Source organism: Lissotriton helveticus, chromosome 5_1, assembly GCF_964261635.1.
Source record: "Lissotriton helveticus chromosome 5_1, aLisHel1.1, whole genome shotgun sequence".
NCBI lineage: Eukaryota > Metazoa > Chordata > Amphibia > Caudata > Salamandridae > Lissotriton > Lissotriton helveticus.
In genome coordinates, this window is record NC_136065.1 from 1,737,767,156 (window position 1) to 1,737,780,599 (window position 13,444).

Genomic DNA, 13,444 nt, shown 5'->3' on the forward strand with positions numbered 1-13,444 from the left:
GCTCAATTTCATTGGACGTGGGTTGATGTCAGGGCCTCTGAATCCGATTACCTGCTGTGGGAAAAAATGCAGTGGGAGCTGCAGCAAAGTAGGCCCACCAGCGATGCAACCTCAGTGGATCATCTGGCAGTTTAGTCTCTGTCTCCCTAACACAGAACCAAGGCAAGAGGTACACCATTGCTTGCTTAATTCACAATCATCCCCTTCCTACTTCAGCTAAGCATGTGCCTTTGGCACACAGGAAGAATTTGGTCAAAGTCAGTAAGCCTAGCACAACCATCGTGAATTTACCCCTGGTATTCTCTCTGTATATTTTAATAATGCCCCCTACGAATAATTATCAAATTGAGTCATGGGAGCACCCCCGAAATAGGGCCATTCACTGGCTGGGGCAAACAGTAATTTTAACATTGCAGAGGAGCAAGACATTATAATGGCTAGGTGGGTTAGTTGTCTTGGTTCTACCCCAAAGGATATTTCTGGAAACTGTATCGTCTTCAACTTCAGGTGCCTGAGCACTGTCAGAAGGCTATTGAGTAGAGATATGGCAAGGTATCTACAAAACCTAACACTTATTCTTCCTCAGGGTTATTTTTACAAGCTCTACCTGTTTACCAGTCCCATTCTTTACAACGCCTGGTCTGCACCAATAGATATGCCCCTTTGTCAGACTGTAAAGAGATTGCCTGACAGGATGTGCCAAGGGTAACCCCAGGTGAAGCCCCTATAACCTTGCCACTCTCGTATTCTTCACATTTAGCAGGCCAAAACAAGTCTCCCACTGACTTGTATAACACTCTTGTGCCGGAAGAGCTGGAAAATACATACATCATGGTAAAATCTCCATTTCCAACAAATTCTACGGCATCAAGTCAGCGCCCACTTCGAATAATGCGGTACAAAAGGGGGTGGTGATGGATGGAGCATCTGAACCAATCAAACACTCACACCCAGTCAAAAGATCTGGGTTTGATCCATTACCGTTCTTTAGCCCACTCTGCCACCCCAGTTCAGACATGGCTATATGCAAATCAGTCTGACCCTGTGCCTCATGGGAACAGTCCAGCCCGAACTGCCAAGCCATGCCTTCCCTGGACCGGAAACAAGCTTCCGAGGACCGGTTTCTGGCATTGCAGCCGTCTTCAGCCCGGCTTGCTTGAATCCAGTGGCAAAGTGAGCAAGGGACGCACGTCTGAGCATACCTTGCCACACTTATGGCGGCCAAAGCGGTACAAAAGGGGGTGGTGATGGACGGAGCATCTGAACCAATCAAACACTCACACCCAGTCAAAAGATATGGGTTTGATCCATAATGTCTGAACTGGGGTGGCAGAGTGGGCCAAAGAACGGTGATGGGTTAAACCCAGATCTTTTGACTGGGTGTGAGTGTTTGATTGGTTCAGATGCTCCGTCCATCACCACCCCCTTTTGTACCACTTCGAATAATGAGCAGGAATATTGCAGGGCTTCGCAACAAGTTAGCAATGCCCAATTGGCAATTGTTCATTAGATCTTTTGACATCCTGTTGATGCATGTGAACCCCCTAGCTGTTGATGGATTCCTCTGTCTCAGCACACCGGCTGTTCCCTCTCGTGCAGGGCAAGCATCAGGAGGTTGAACCACCTGGATAAACTTTCAGCGTGGTGGTCGCGCAGAGGCTCTAAATGTGCCAGGAAGTGACTTTCAAGGGGTCTTAAGCAAGGGGAAAATGTATTCATATTAAATAAAATTTAGATTAAATACTTTTCAAATATGCCTAGATTCCCAGGGATATTTGAATATGTTTCCTCTCTTGTGGACCGATTAACTAATAAGGGACAGCTATTATACCTGTGTATGGGTGAAGATCTTATTTCTAAATTGCCAACTGTTTGCTAGTGTAGTGCTTCTGACGGGGCGTGGATGGAGATTTGAGAGGCCAAGGATTGGCAGGATATGGTGCTTCCGCTGATATGTTTAACACAATGGAAATTTCGGGAAGCAATCATTTGGATATATCAACCTTTAGGGGTAGAAATTGTAACTCAGTGATTGATTATATCTTTGTCATCTGCAGCCTTTCTCCCCTTCTGCACCATAGCACAGTCATCAACACGAATTTTGGGGATCATATTCCAGTCGAGTTGGCACTTATTGTTCTATCCAGGATCCCCCTTTATTTTAGGGGGAAAAAATAACAGATAGCCTTGAGTTTGTTATGGAACGCTTGGCAGAGATGGTTGACCAAGGAGAAATAGTAAGCTTTTTTGTAGCATTATGTATTAAGATCAGACAGTCCCTTTGTAAACCCAATAAAGCATTGTCAAAAGTCCCTTGATGGTTCAATCATGAGTGTTCCTTTTAAATCGCTCTTTGCGTAGAGTTTTGGCTGAGAAACCTAGAGATCCAATTGTGGTAGCTCAGATACGGAAGCAATATACATTTGTGACAGGGCGCGGGCGGAATGAAAATCATTATTAACTCCTACAGCGCTACCGCGTTTTCCCGCTGTGCGCTGAAGAAGTAGAAAAAAGGCTTGTTCATGACAAAGCCAGCTCGTCATGAGCGCACCATAGGTAACGCCCATGACGAGCTGGCTTTGTCATTAGCGTGGAAGTGGTTAAACAATAGGAGGCACTCATGCATTCAGCCTGCTCAAAAGACAGTAAATCCTTTTGGGAAGCTGTATCTAGTATACAATATCATGATCAGAAAATAAAACGTACTAGTTGCCATATAAGTGGGTGGCCCATTTCACTCAAATGTTCCTTGCCTCTAACTATGACCTCATGACAGCTGAAGATCAGGCACAGTCTGCATCTGTGACTGTCTCTTTACAGGAAGTTACCTTGGCCATTGAGCACAGTTCGGGGGGAACCCCTGGCCCTGGTGGTGTTCCAGTAGATCTAATTTAATCCTGACTAACGTTTTTAACAGCTTGACCCATTTGTCTGCTCGTTAAACTCAGTCATTGTTCCAATTTTCAAAAAAGGGGATAGCTCAAAACCTCATTCCTACCAACCCATCTTGCATGCCAGTACGATTTCCGTACCGGTATTGGCACAATAGAACAATGCCTGAATTTAAATTGAATTATTGTCAAAACCACTGTGGTAAAACAGGTACCACTTTATCTAGGGTTCATTAACAGGTCACAGCTGTGGGTGGCAAGTCCTAATAGAGCTGGGATTAGATGCAGCCTGTCTAAGCATTCTGGTATAATTACATACAAATACGAAAGCTAGGATCAGGTTTGGTCAGAACGGTGTGGTGTCGGACGAAATTAGCATTGGGTGCGGAGTTATGTTATGTTATGTTATGTTAAGAGGTCTTATAGAGCGCCCAGCTGCCCCACCAAAGGGGCGCCCAGTGCTGATGGCAAAAAAATGCACAGCTTCTAACAGAGAAAAGGCCTACAACGGAGGGAAGATGAACGTTTTGATTGCTTTACGAAATGCCAAATAATTCTTCAAGCTGCAGATGGAAATTGGGAGCGGGTTCCAAAGTTTGGATGGCAGAATACGGAAGGAACGCCCCGCAGCACGGACCCTCCTCACCCGAGGGATAGCCGCCAAATGCTGACCCATCGACCGAAGTTGGCGGGAGGGTGTGTGTGGTGCAAGCAGATTGGCCAGAATACCAGGGGATGAAGAGTTCAAGATTTTAAACGATCTATACGTCTATACGTTTGGTCACAGGCACCCAGTGAAGCCGACAAATAGCACTTGATGCAGAGCCTGTCCTAGGCAGACCAAGGAGAGTTCTGGCTGCAGCATTCTGGACCCTTTGCAGTCTAACGATTTCAGACTTGTTAGACCCCAGATAGAGTGAGCTGGCATAATCTAGTCTCAACGGAACCGAAGCCTGAACAATAACCTGCCTGATGGGTGGGGGGTCAAAAAACCCCAACAACGGTTTGAGCCCCGCAGTATACCAAAACAGGTCCCTCCACCTTCTTGGTTTCGGACTGAAAGCTAAGGGCGGAGTTGACCCAGACACCCAGGTTTTTTACCACCTGTTTGGGGCAGGTGCAAGCCCCAAAGTGGCCGGCCACCAGTGCTCGCTCCACAGTTCAGAGTCTTTCCCTGCCAGCAGTACCTCGGACTCGCATTGAGCTCGAGACAGTTGGCAGTCATCCACTCCGCGATGGCCTCAAGATCACTTCGGAACTTACCAGCGTCCCAAGTGAAGTCGTCAGTGGGTGTGACTACCAATGGTGTATCACCCGCATATGATACTGCCGTGAGCCCTTTGCTCTTAGCCACCATAGCTAGCGGTTGAACATACAAGTTGAAGAGGGTAGGGCTCAAGGCTGAGCCCTTTGGCACCCCCTGTTTGGTAGTATGGACTCTAGAAACAAAAGGGGGGGCTGCTTCCTGGAAAGTCCTCGCCAAAAGAAAAGAGGCAAACCAGTCCAGGGCCGAATCCACGATGCCCGACTCCTCCAAACGGTTAAGAAGTTTCTGGTGGGACACAGTGTCGAACGCGGCACTAAGATCTAATAAGATCAGTGCCGTGATACGACCCTATTCTAGGGCCCATCTCAGGTGTTTGGTCACAGCTAGAAGAGCAGATTCCGTGCTGTGACCAGGACGGAAACCATAATGAGGGGTCCAGTATGTTATGTTCCTCCAGAGAGCCCGTCAAGATGGAATTGATGTAGGCCTCAGAGATCTTGGAGACCCAAGGCAGGAGGGAGATGGGGCAAAAACTCTCTGCTTTGGCTGCGTCGAGATTGGTTTTTTTTTTAAATAAAAGGACCACCAGGTTCTTTGGCCCCCCTATAGTTCACAAAGTAGGGCAAACTTAGCTAGAGCAATTGGCTCTCTGCTAAGCCTTCTATGCCCTAGCTTGTTTCCATCAGCTGGGGACAACAGCCATAGAGAGAGATAGATTGATCACCTGGCTCAAGGGTGTAATGACCACAGGTAGTATTTTCATAAAATGGTCAGGCTTAAGAGGATCGGTGGGGAGCCAAACTTGACCTTGCTAAATAGCACGGACAACTCCTCTCCTCTTGGGAGATTGGTGGAAAAGCGGCCAGAGTGTGCAAAGTGGGGGGTCTAGGCATGAGAGCAGGACATAGCGCTGCCTGGGGAAGGACTTATAGATCTTTTCCACCTTCTCCACAAAGATGGAGGCTCTAGCATCCCATTGCTCATCTGACGATATCAGGGTCGTATTAAGGGCAGTGGATGAATTAAACTCTTTCAGTATTGAAAAGATACTTTTGGATGGGTTGTTAATACTCCTGATCTCATCCGCATAGTGGGTTTGCCATTCCGTCTGGATAGCCCTATGATACTTCTTGATCACTGCCTGATAGGACCTCTTCAGGTTTGGGTCGTAATCCCTTCTCCAGGCTCTCTCTGGCCTTTTGCACTCTTTAGGCATGGAGGAGAGCTTAGCATTGTACCAGGGACTGGCTTTGGTGTTACAGCTTTTTGACCACTTTACAGGGATAAGAGAGTCCAGAGCGCAGAGAATCAAGTCCAACAGATATCTATCGGCATTGTCTGAGTAATCTGGAATGCTAGGCAAGGTTGTGGAGAGGAGGCCATGAAATTTAGCGATATTGAGTTATGCCAGGGGCGTCTAAGTAAAAGCTTCTGAGACACCCTTCTTGCGGGCACAACCCCGGAGAGTGTCATCGTTATTAAATAGTGATCAGACCAGCACATCGGGGAAGGGGTAGACAGTCAGGAGAGAAAGGTTAGAAAAAAGTGGGTCCAATAAATGGCCCGCAGAGTGTGTTGGACCCTGCACGAGTATGAGAGCTGCTGCCGCTGAGTGCCCGCACCTTTGTCAACTTTGCATCATCGTGATTCATCCTGTAGGCCGCCGCAGCTAAGAGAGAGAGCTGCTGCCATTGAGTACCAGCACTTTTGCCATCTTTGCATCATTGTGGTTTGTCCTGTGGGCCGCTGCAGCTAAGAGAGAGCTGCTGCCGCTGAGTGCCCGCATCTTGTTCACCATTGTTAAGGATTGTCGCTATCGTCTCATGGGCCGCCGCAGCTAAGATCGAGCTGCTGCCGCTGTGATCCCACAACGGAGCTGCAAGACGAGAGTCATCGCCACCACTAGCCCTGAGAGCCCGCCTGAATTTGAACCTTTGGAACCTTCGCTGAATCTGTGTAGGCCACTGCAGCGGGGAACAGTCATGACAGCGCGGGGATTACCCCGCACTGCCATTACAACGCAGGGATTACAACAAAAGTCGTTACAACGACTTTCGCTGGAGGGCGCTGTTGGATAGGGAATAGTTTAATTTTCTATCCAACACCTTCCCTACTGTCAACGTGGGCTGGAGTTGGAATAGAAAATTAAACTATTCCACTATCCAGCGCCCTCCAGCGAAAGTCGTTGTAACGAATTTCGTTGTAATCCCGCGTTGTAATGGCATGCGGGGTAAAAGCCTGTGTTGTAATGCCATACAACCCACTGCAGCTAAGAGAGATCTGTAGCGCTGAGTGCCCACCGTTGTGCCAGCCTGGTCGAGATCACCCTTCGTCCTGTGGGCCGCCACAGCTAAGAGAGAGCTGCTGCCGCTGAGTGCCTGCATCTTGTTCACCATTGTCAAGGATTGTTGCTATCATCTCGTGGGCCGCCGCAGCTAAAAGAGAGCTGCTGCCGCTGTGAGCCCACCAAGGAGCTGCAAGACGAGAGTCATCGCCACCACCAGCCCGGGCCGTTGCAGCCACATGCTGCTGCCACTGAGAGCCCGCCTGTCCCAGAGTGCCCGAGTCATTGTGGTTGCATGCTGCGGACCCCTGCAGCCAAGACTTGTGGTTGCTGGGAGTCCACCTGTCACTGTCTCTGCTTCTTTGAGAAGCTGGATGCTGTGTCCCCTTCCAACGGCAGGTATCTGGTGCGCACCGGTTCACATAGGCGCCGGCCTTGAACTCAGTCAGTGTCACGTTCTGCTGAATACGTTATTGCCTTTTTGAGTCCCTACTGGTTTTCGTGCATTGTAGTTTGTTAAATTTGAGAGTCTTGAGTTTATTTTCTATACCTACCTGAGTTGTGTCCTTTTGTGGTGTTGTTACTGCCATATTGTGCATGGTCATAAATGCTTCACACACTGCCTCTGAGATAGGCCTAACTGCTTGTGCTACGTTACCACAAGGTTGAGCAGAGGTTTTTAAAGGGGGTAGCCCACTTGCCCTGACTTAGGAAGAAGGGTCCCTATTTGGACATTGCTGCCAGCCATTGCCAACTAGAGACTCCATTTCTAACAATAACTTTCTATGTGCCTTCTGCAGCTCCACAATTATTACTTAATGTCACTGTGAGGACACTTATAATGGCCTCTATAGCTTTATCGTCATGAATACCAAGTACATGAATATGCCTCCTTTTCACTCATGCCTTCACTCTGCATGCAATTACAACCCCCGGGAGGGGGGGCGCTGGATGCTGGAATAGTATAATTTACTAGGATCACTGAAATAATATCGACTACCAAAATATCAACTACCCAAAATATCGAGGAAAAAATATCTACAACCAAAATATCGAGTTTGTATGTACAAACAGGTAAGTACAAAAATATCGAGTACAAAATATCGTTTACAAAAATATAGTTGTAAAAAATATCGACTTTAATAAAAACAATGTTTAATTACATTAATATAAAAAATTAATTACTAAAATATAATTAACAATACTTAAAATAACTTTTAATAATTAAATAATTAATGAAAGTAAAAAAATAATATTTTTTTAATCATATTTCTTAAAACATATATATATATAGTAACAAAATTTAATTAAATAATAGCCAATATTATTAACGTACAAATACAAAAGAGTAAAAATTACTATTCCCACTGCAAAGAGTGCAACAGTGGATATATGACGTTACAACGCAACTTTTACAACGCACTACCATTACAACGTAAGTATTGGTAAGTATATAATAATTTTTTTTATTTCAATTATTTAAAATTATTTAAATATAATTTAATTTAATTTCATTAAATTAAATTAATGTAAATTTAATTTTACTTTATTTTTACACTGTACCCCTGTACCCCAAAAACCCAAAACTGACCCTGAACCCTAAAAAAACCCTTTACCCAAAAACCCAAAACTGACCCTGAACCCTAAAAATACCCCTTTACCCAAAAACTAAAAACTGACCCTGAACCCTAAAAATACCCCTTTACCCAAAAACTAAAAACTGACCCTGAACCCTAAAAATACCCCTTTACCCAAAAACCCAAAACTGACCCTGAACCCTAAAAATACCCCTTTACCCAAAAACTAAAAACTGACCCTGAACCCTAAAAATACCCCTTTACCCAAAAACTAAAAACTGACCCTGAACCCTAAAAATACCCCTTTACCCAAAAACTAAAAACGGAACCTGAACCCTAAAAATACCCCTTTACCCAAAAACTAAAAACTGACCCTGGCCTGAACCCTAAAAATACCCCTTTACCCAAAAACTAAAAACTGACCCTGAACCCTAAAAATACCCCTTTACCCAAAAACTAAAAACTGACCCTGAACCCTAAAAATACCCCTTTAATTTAACATAATTAGCAATTAATCAATTAAATTAAATTAATTACCAATTACATTTAAATTAATTAACAAATATTATTTAATTACCAATTAATTAAATATTACTACCAATTAATACATTTACATATTTAATAAATAATAATTAAATTACTTCCCACCCTATTCCCCTATAAACCCACAACCCGCTACAGGAAATACATTATTTTAATTTACATAATTAGCAATTAATAAATTAAATTAATTACCAATTAAATTTTTAATAATTAACATATATTATTTAATTACCAATTAATTAATTATTACTACCAATTAATAAATTTACATATTTAATTAATTATAATTAAATTACTTCCCACCCTATTCCCCTATAAACCCACAACCCGCTACAGAATAAAATTACACAATAATTAAAAAAAAATCATTAATTAAAAATAATTATAACATAAAATGACACTTTTCACACATATTATAACATAAAAACACTATAAATAATTACATATTATTTAAAAAACGATATTTTTTACTATCTAGATTATATACTTGGATATTCTCACTTTCTATATTATTTACAGTCGATATTACTTCACTTACCTTAAAAACGATATTTTGGCTGTCGATATTCTGTCCTGTCGATATTTTCTCCAAACAATATTTAAAACTCGATATTCTGTCCAAACGATATTTTGGAGTCGATATTATGTCTGTGCACCAATTTACTATTCCAACTCCAGTCTGTGCTGACAGTAGGGAAGGTATTGGATTTTAAATCCCCCACCTTCTCCCCCCTCTGCAAGTCGTTATTTCGACTTGCGGGGTAATGGTATGCGTTTTTACAACGCGTTGTAATTGCATTCGGGGTGATGGCTTCATTGTGAAGGCTGTTTACCCAAGTAAACCTGTGAAAGCACTGTCAGGAGCCTCACCCTGGGTCGCAATGCTAACTTGTGTTTTTATTTAGCACTTCATACCACACTTCTGCTATTTCTAAAAGAGTGAAGAGGCAGGTGTTACTATTACACTGTTCACAGGACAATTCCTGTGTCATTGTGCAAATCCGTATCCCTAACGTTCTTTAAAACTAACACATATTTTAGCAGTGATTTACTTTGACTTGTTTTTCCTAATACTAACCGTGTTTTTTGCACTTAGGTCAATCCTGAAGATTCACGAATGGAAGCGGATCTGAAGACATTCTCCAACACGAACCCCTCTCGATATTCGTATCTCTGCCATGGCCAAACAAACCCTTATTTTGTGGATGAGGAGAAATAGAAAAAAGTGGGCCCTATGCCCTTGCTTTGGTATGATTCGGTTTGGCTGATACGAATAAATGTTGCAGCGTGGCCATGTGCAATCTTAATATTAATCAACTATTAGGGAGCTCGGAGCCACGGTGCGGGCTTATCAGCATCAACTACTGAAAAGTGGAATTCACCGCTGTAGCCAAAGAAGGAATATATGTTTTTTACAAACTGTTGGACACAAATTCAAACTTGTTTTCTTGGTATTAGATTGACTTGTAATTGTCTATACTCTTAAAGATTCACTCGAACAGTGTAAAGGCCATTGGCTAATCTCTTTTCATTGTGCCTTCTTTTTAAGAAGGCCAAGTAAGCCTGGGTATGAGCACATTATTGGGGTCCCTCAGAGTTCCAGTACCACCAATGATTTTTAAATAGAGAGGTAACCCCCACTGCTAGACCTTTGGTCTTTTCTGGAAACAATGTCATTCCCAGCATAAAATTACATTCTTACAAACTATTTTGGGAATAAATGTTAATGTATACATTAGCAAAGACCTTTTGTAGAAATGTCTAATGGAAACAGCAGGTGTAAGAGAATGGTCATTAGCAGAGCATGGGTGAGGATAAAAAGCATGTATTCCCTCTGTCTCTTTCTTTGGATTAGTAGCTCTCACTTAATGTATAATCTGCCGAACCTTGTCAGGCTGGTTAAAAGGATTCCGCCTGTCAAGTATTTCATCAAACAGAACCTGTTTGTTACATGAAAAATCTGTCAAAAAAGTAGGAGAATAATCAAGAGAATATTTTTCCAGTTTGCAATTATCACATTGTAAATTGGGAGAACTTCAGTATAGAGCTGTCTAAACTACTATGTGGTCCATATGTACTAAAGCCAACAGGCCCAGAATTTCAGTGGTCAAAGTGGCTACCTGCCGTAAACTGGTAACTTTTTATTTGAAACAAAAAAAGGTAGCAAATCTAACCAGCTGCACTCAACCCCTCTAGCAGGGAATGACCTCATGAGGAAGTATCATTCGAGGTAAACCAACCAACCGAGCTATCTTGGCAAGGGTGTCTGGTGCACAGTGTGTTATAAACGAGGGGCATTATAACGACAGGGCTTCCAACAAATTGTACAGACATTGCCTATACAATTCTCCATTAAGTGGGTACTTGTAGCATCCACTGGACTCTTTATCCGGTACCTACAGTATTCAAAACATCTGAAAGGAGATGTAGAGCGACATCAACATGTTCCTTGAAAATAATGGTTGGGTGTGCCTCGAACAACCCAATAGCGCCTATGTATTTGACTATTCGCAAAGTGCAAACCTCACACTCAAATACAGTTCTGAAGTCCGAAATGTGACATGCAGCGCTTTATAACACTCTTCACCTATGTATATAAAATATACATTTCATCTTTGAGATTATAGAGCTGTTGCTAGTACTCCCCACATGACTCGTCTGTATGATCAACTCATTTGATCAGTTTCACAAGGTTTAAAATCTGAGCCTTCTCTGCTAGGCTCCTAGCTTGTAACCACCCAGTTGCAATAGTTCTTTAGTTTTCACTGAATTCCTTCAGCTCCTTCACAGACTCATCTCTACCAGACGTTCGCCTGTGCAGAATTGAGACCGGAACTGAGTTTGATGTGCACTTTTGTGGATGCAAAGGTGTGCCATCTTCTAACCCACCTGCGAAAAATAGAAAACGAATGAATGCATGTGTGCGTATTTCTTTCACGTTTACTCTTCTGAAGAAATATTCAAATACACAATAGTTCTCCTTAGGTAAAAGTATATTTTCAAACCAACTGATTTTCTCTCGGTTCTTTTCCCACAAAAGTAATGTGTACGTATGTATGTCCTATAAAACTGAATGATAAAAAAAAAAAAAGACAGTCATTAAGAATGTAACGGGAAGTAATTATCTGGACATTTCTGGTAATATTATCTGAATTTAACTTGTGGTTGAGAAAAATGCAACAGGAGTGATGAGTAGAATACTTGAGGCAATCTCAGCCACCGGTAATTAATGTGGGCCACATCCCAGTCCTTTGTCGTTGTTTTTTTTGCTCACTGTCCCACTGCAGCTAGGGATCATTTATATGCAAATGAACAATGTACCTGCTCCAACATGCACATGGCACAGTCTTCAATGTGATTGGTATGTGTGCTTGTGGTATTTGTATAGCGCAAACCTAGCCAAAAGGCAGCAGAGCACTCATTGATACTTGAATTCATCTCAGCCAATGGGAATTACTCCATAAATGGTGGCTGGACTAGACAAAATGTGCACGTGCTGAGATATAACCTGTATGGCATAGGATAGGATTTGATGGAGTGCCATGCAACCAGCACTAACAGGCCAAACAGCTGGGATGAGCAACAGGAGAGCTAGCAAGGGGCGCAAGAAGTATGTGTTGCTAAGTATACCGCTAATGTATACATTGCTGGGAAGAATTGCAGGCTGCACAGGATTGTGTGTGCTTTGAAAGGAAGAAAGATGTCGCTATCCCCTTCTAGAATGACCTACGATTGGAATCCGTGATGGAATAGAATGTCTCCTGTGATTACACTGGTGCTGGGCAGAACTTAGATTGCACTTTTGTTATCGCTTCAAAATCATGTTATGCAAATCCTATCTAGTTCATTTTTTTCTGTTGATTGCGTATGTCTTCTTCCGACTAGGTAAACAATATATTCAATTTTGTTACCTGTTTTTTTCGTTTTACTATGTTTATTTAAAAACAAAATGCCACTTCCCTCCTGGAGAGATAGTGCCTTCAATGTCTTGCTGTCTGCCCTTCTCTTCATGTGCCCTGCTGAAGCTGTGTTGCAGGGCCAGAGATTACCTAGAAGGTAACACATCACACAGGCTTCAGAGAACAGGGGAGATAGCAAATGAAATGTTGTAAGTGGGGCTTTTGCTTTTTGTTAACTGTTCTTCTGACAGGAAATGTAAGATAAATATGAGATTGCTGTCATATATTTCGACGGCTTGGCCTGGTTTCTTTACACGTCTGCTATTTATTTATTTCAGTTTTATTGTTTAAATGCAATATCCACTGTATTCCCACACGCATTTATATATTTATGTGTGCAGCCATTCTGATATAGTGCCACCGCACCGGAAGCTATGCGAGCACCTTACAGAGGCCTGTAGTTATTTAGCTGCAAAACCGAAAAAGGTGTGTCGTTGAGCTAGCGTAAATCTGCATTTCGAGGAGCGTCCATGCTTCAGGGCGTTCTAAAGCCCCCAATGGTTTTTGTCAAATGCAAAAAACATCGTCTTAGTAATGTGTAATGCAAGTCAGGTGAGGTTCTCAACTTTGTGACGATCTGGGGATTGCTTGGCCACCTGTAGCACCTGTAGCAGGTAAGAGAAACAAGCATTTGCAAAGCCAATAGGTCTCACCTATACAAGAGCTATCGGCTTTCACAATGTGTTTTTGTGGTGTTGTCCACCAGAGTGCCTACTGTTCAGCATGGCTAAAGTTTAGTGGTGTGGGATGTTGTAGAGTGGAGTGGGGGAGTAGATTGTCATAGAATGGAGTGGGGGAGTAGAGTGGATTTGTTGGAGCACAGTGTTGTAGAGTGGAGTAGAGGGGAGTACAGTGTTTTAGAGTTGTGTAGATGGGAGTAGAGTTCAATGGTTCATTGGCAGAGAGTTGTGGGGTGCTGTGGA

At 43.0% G+C, this 13,444-nt stretch overlaps 1 protein-coding gene across 1 annotated transcript in view; it reads left to right on the plus strand.

Moving 5' to 3' along the window:
* The window catches only part of LOC144755781 (uncharacterized), a 548,432-nt gene extending 535,685 nt beyond the window's left edge, over positions 1–12,747 (plus strand). Inside the window, exon 12 of the mRNA XM_078645019.1 lies at positions 9,659–12,747. Coding sequence (XP_078501145.1) covers positions 9,659–9,781 — 123 coding nt within the window. The 3' untranslated portion in view covers positions 9,782–12,747. The remainder of the gene's footprint in view (positions 1–9,658) is intronic.
* The last annotated feature ends 697 nt before the right edge of the window (positions 12,748–13,444 follow it).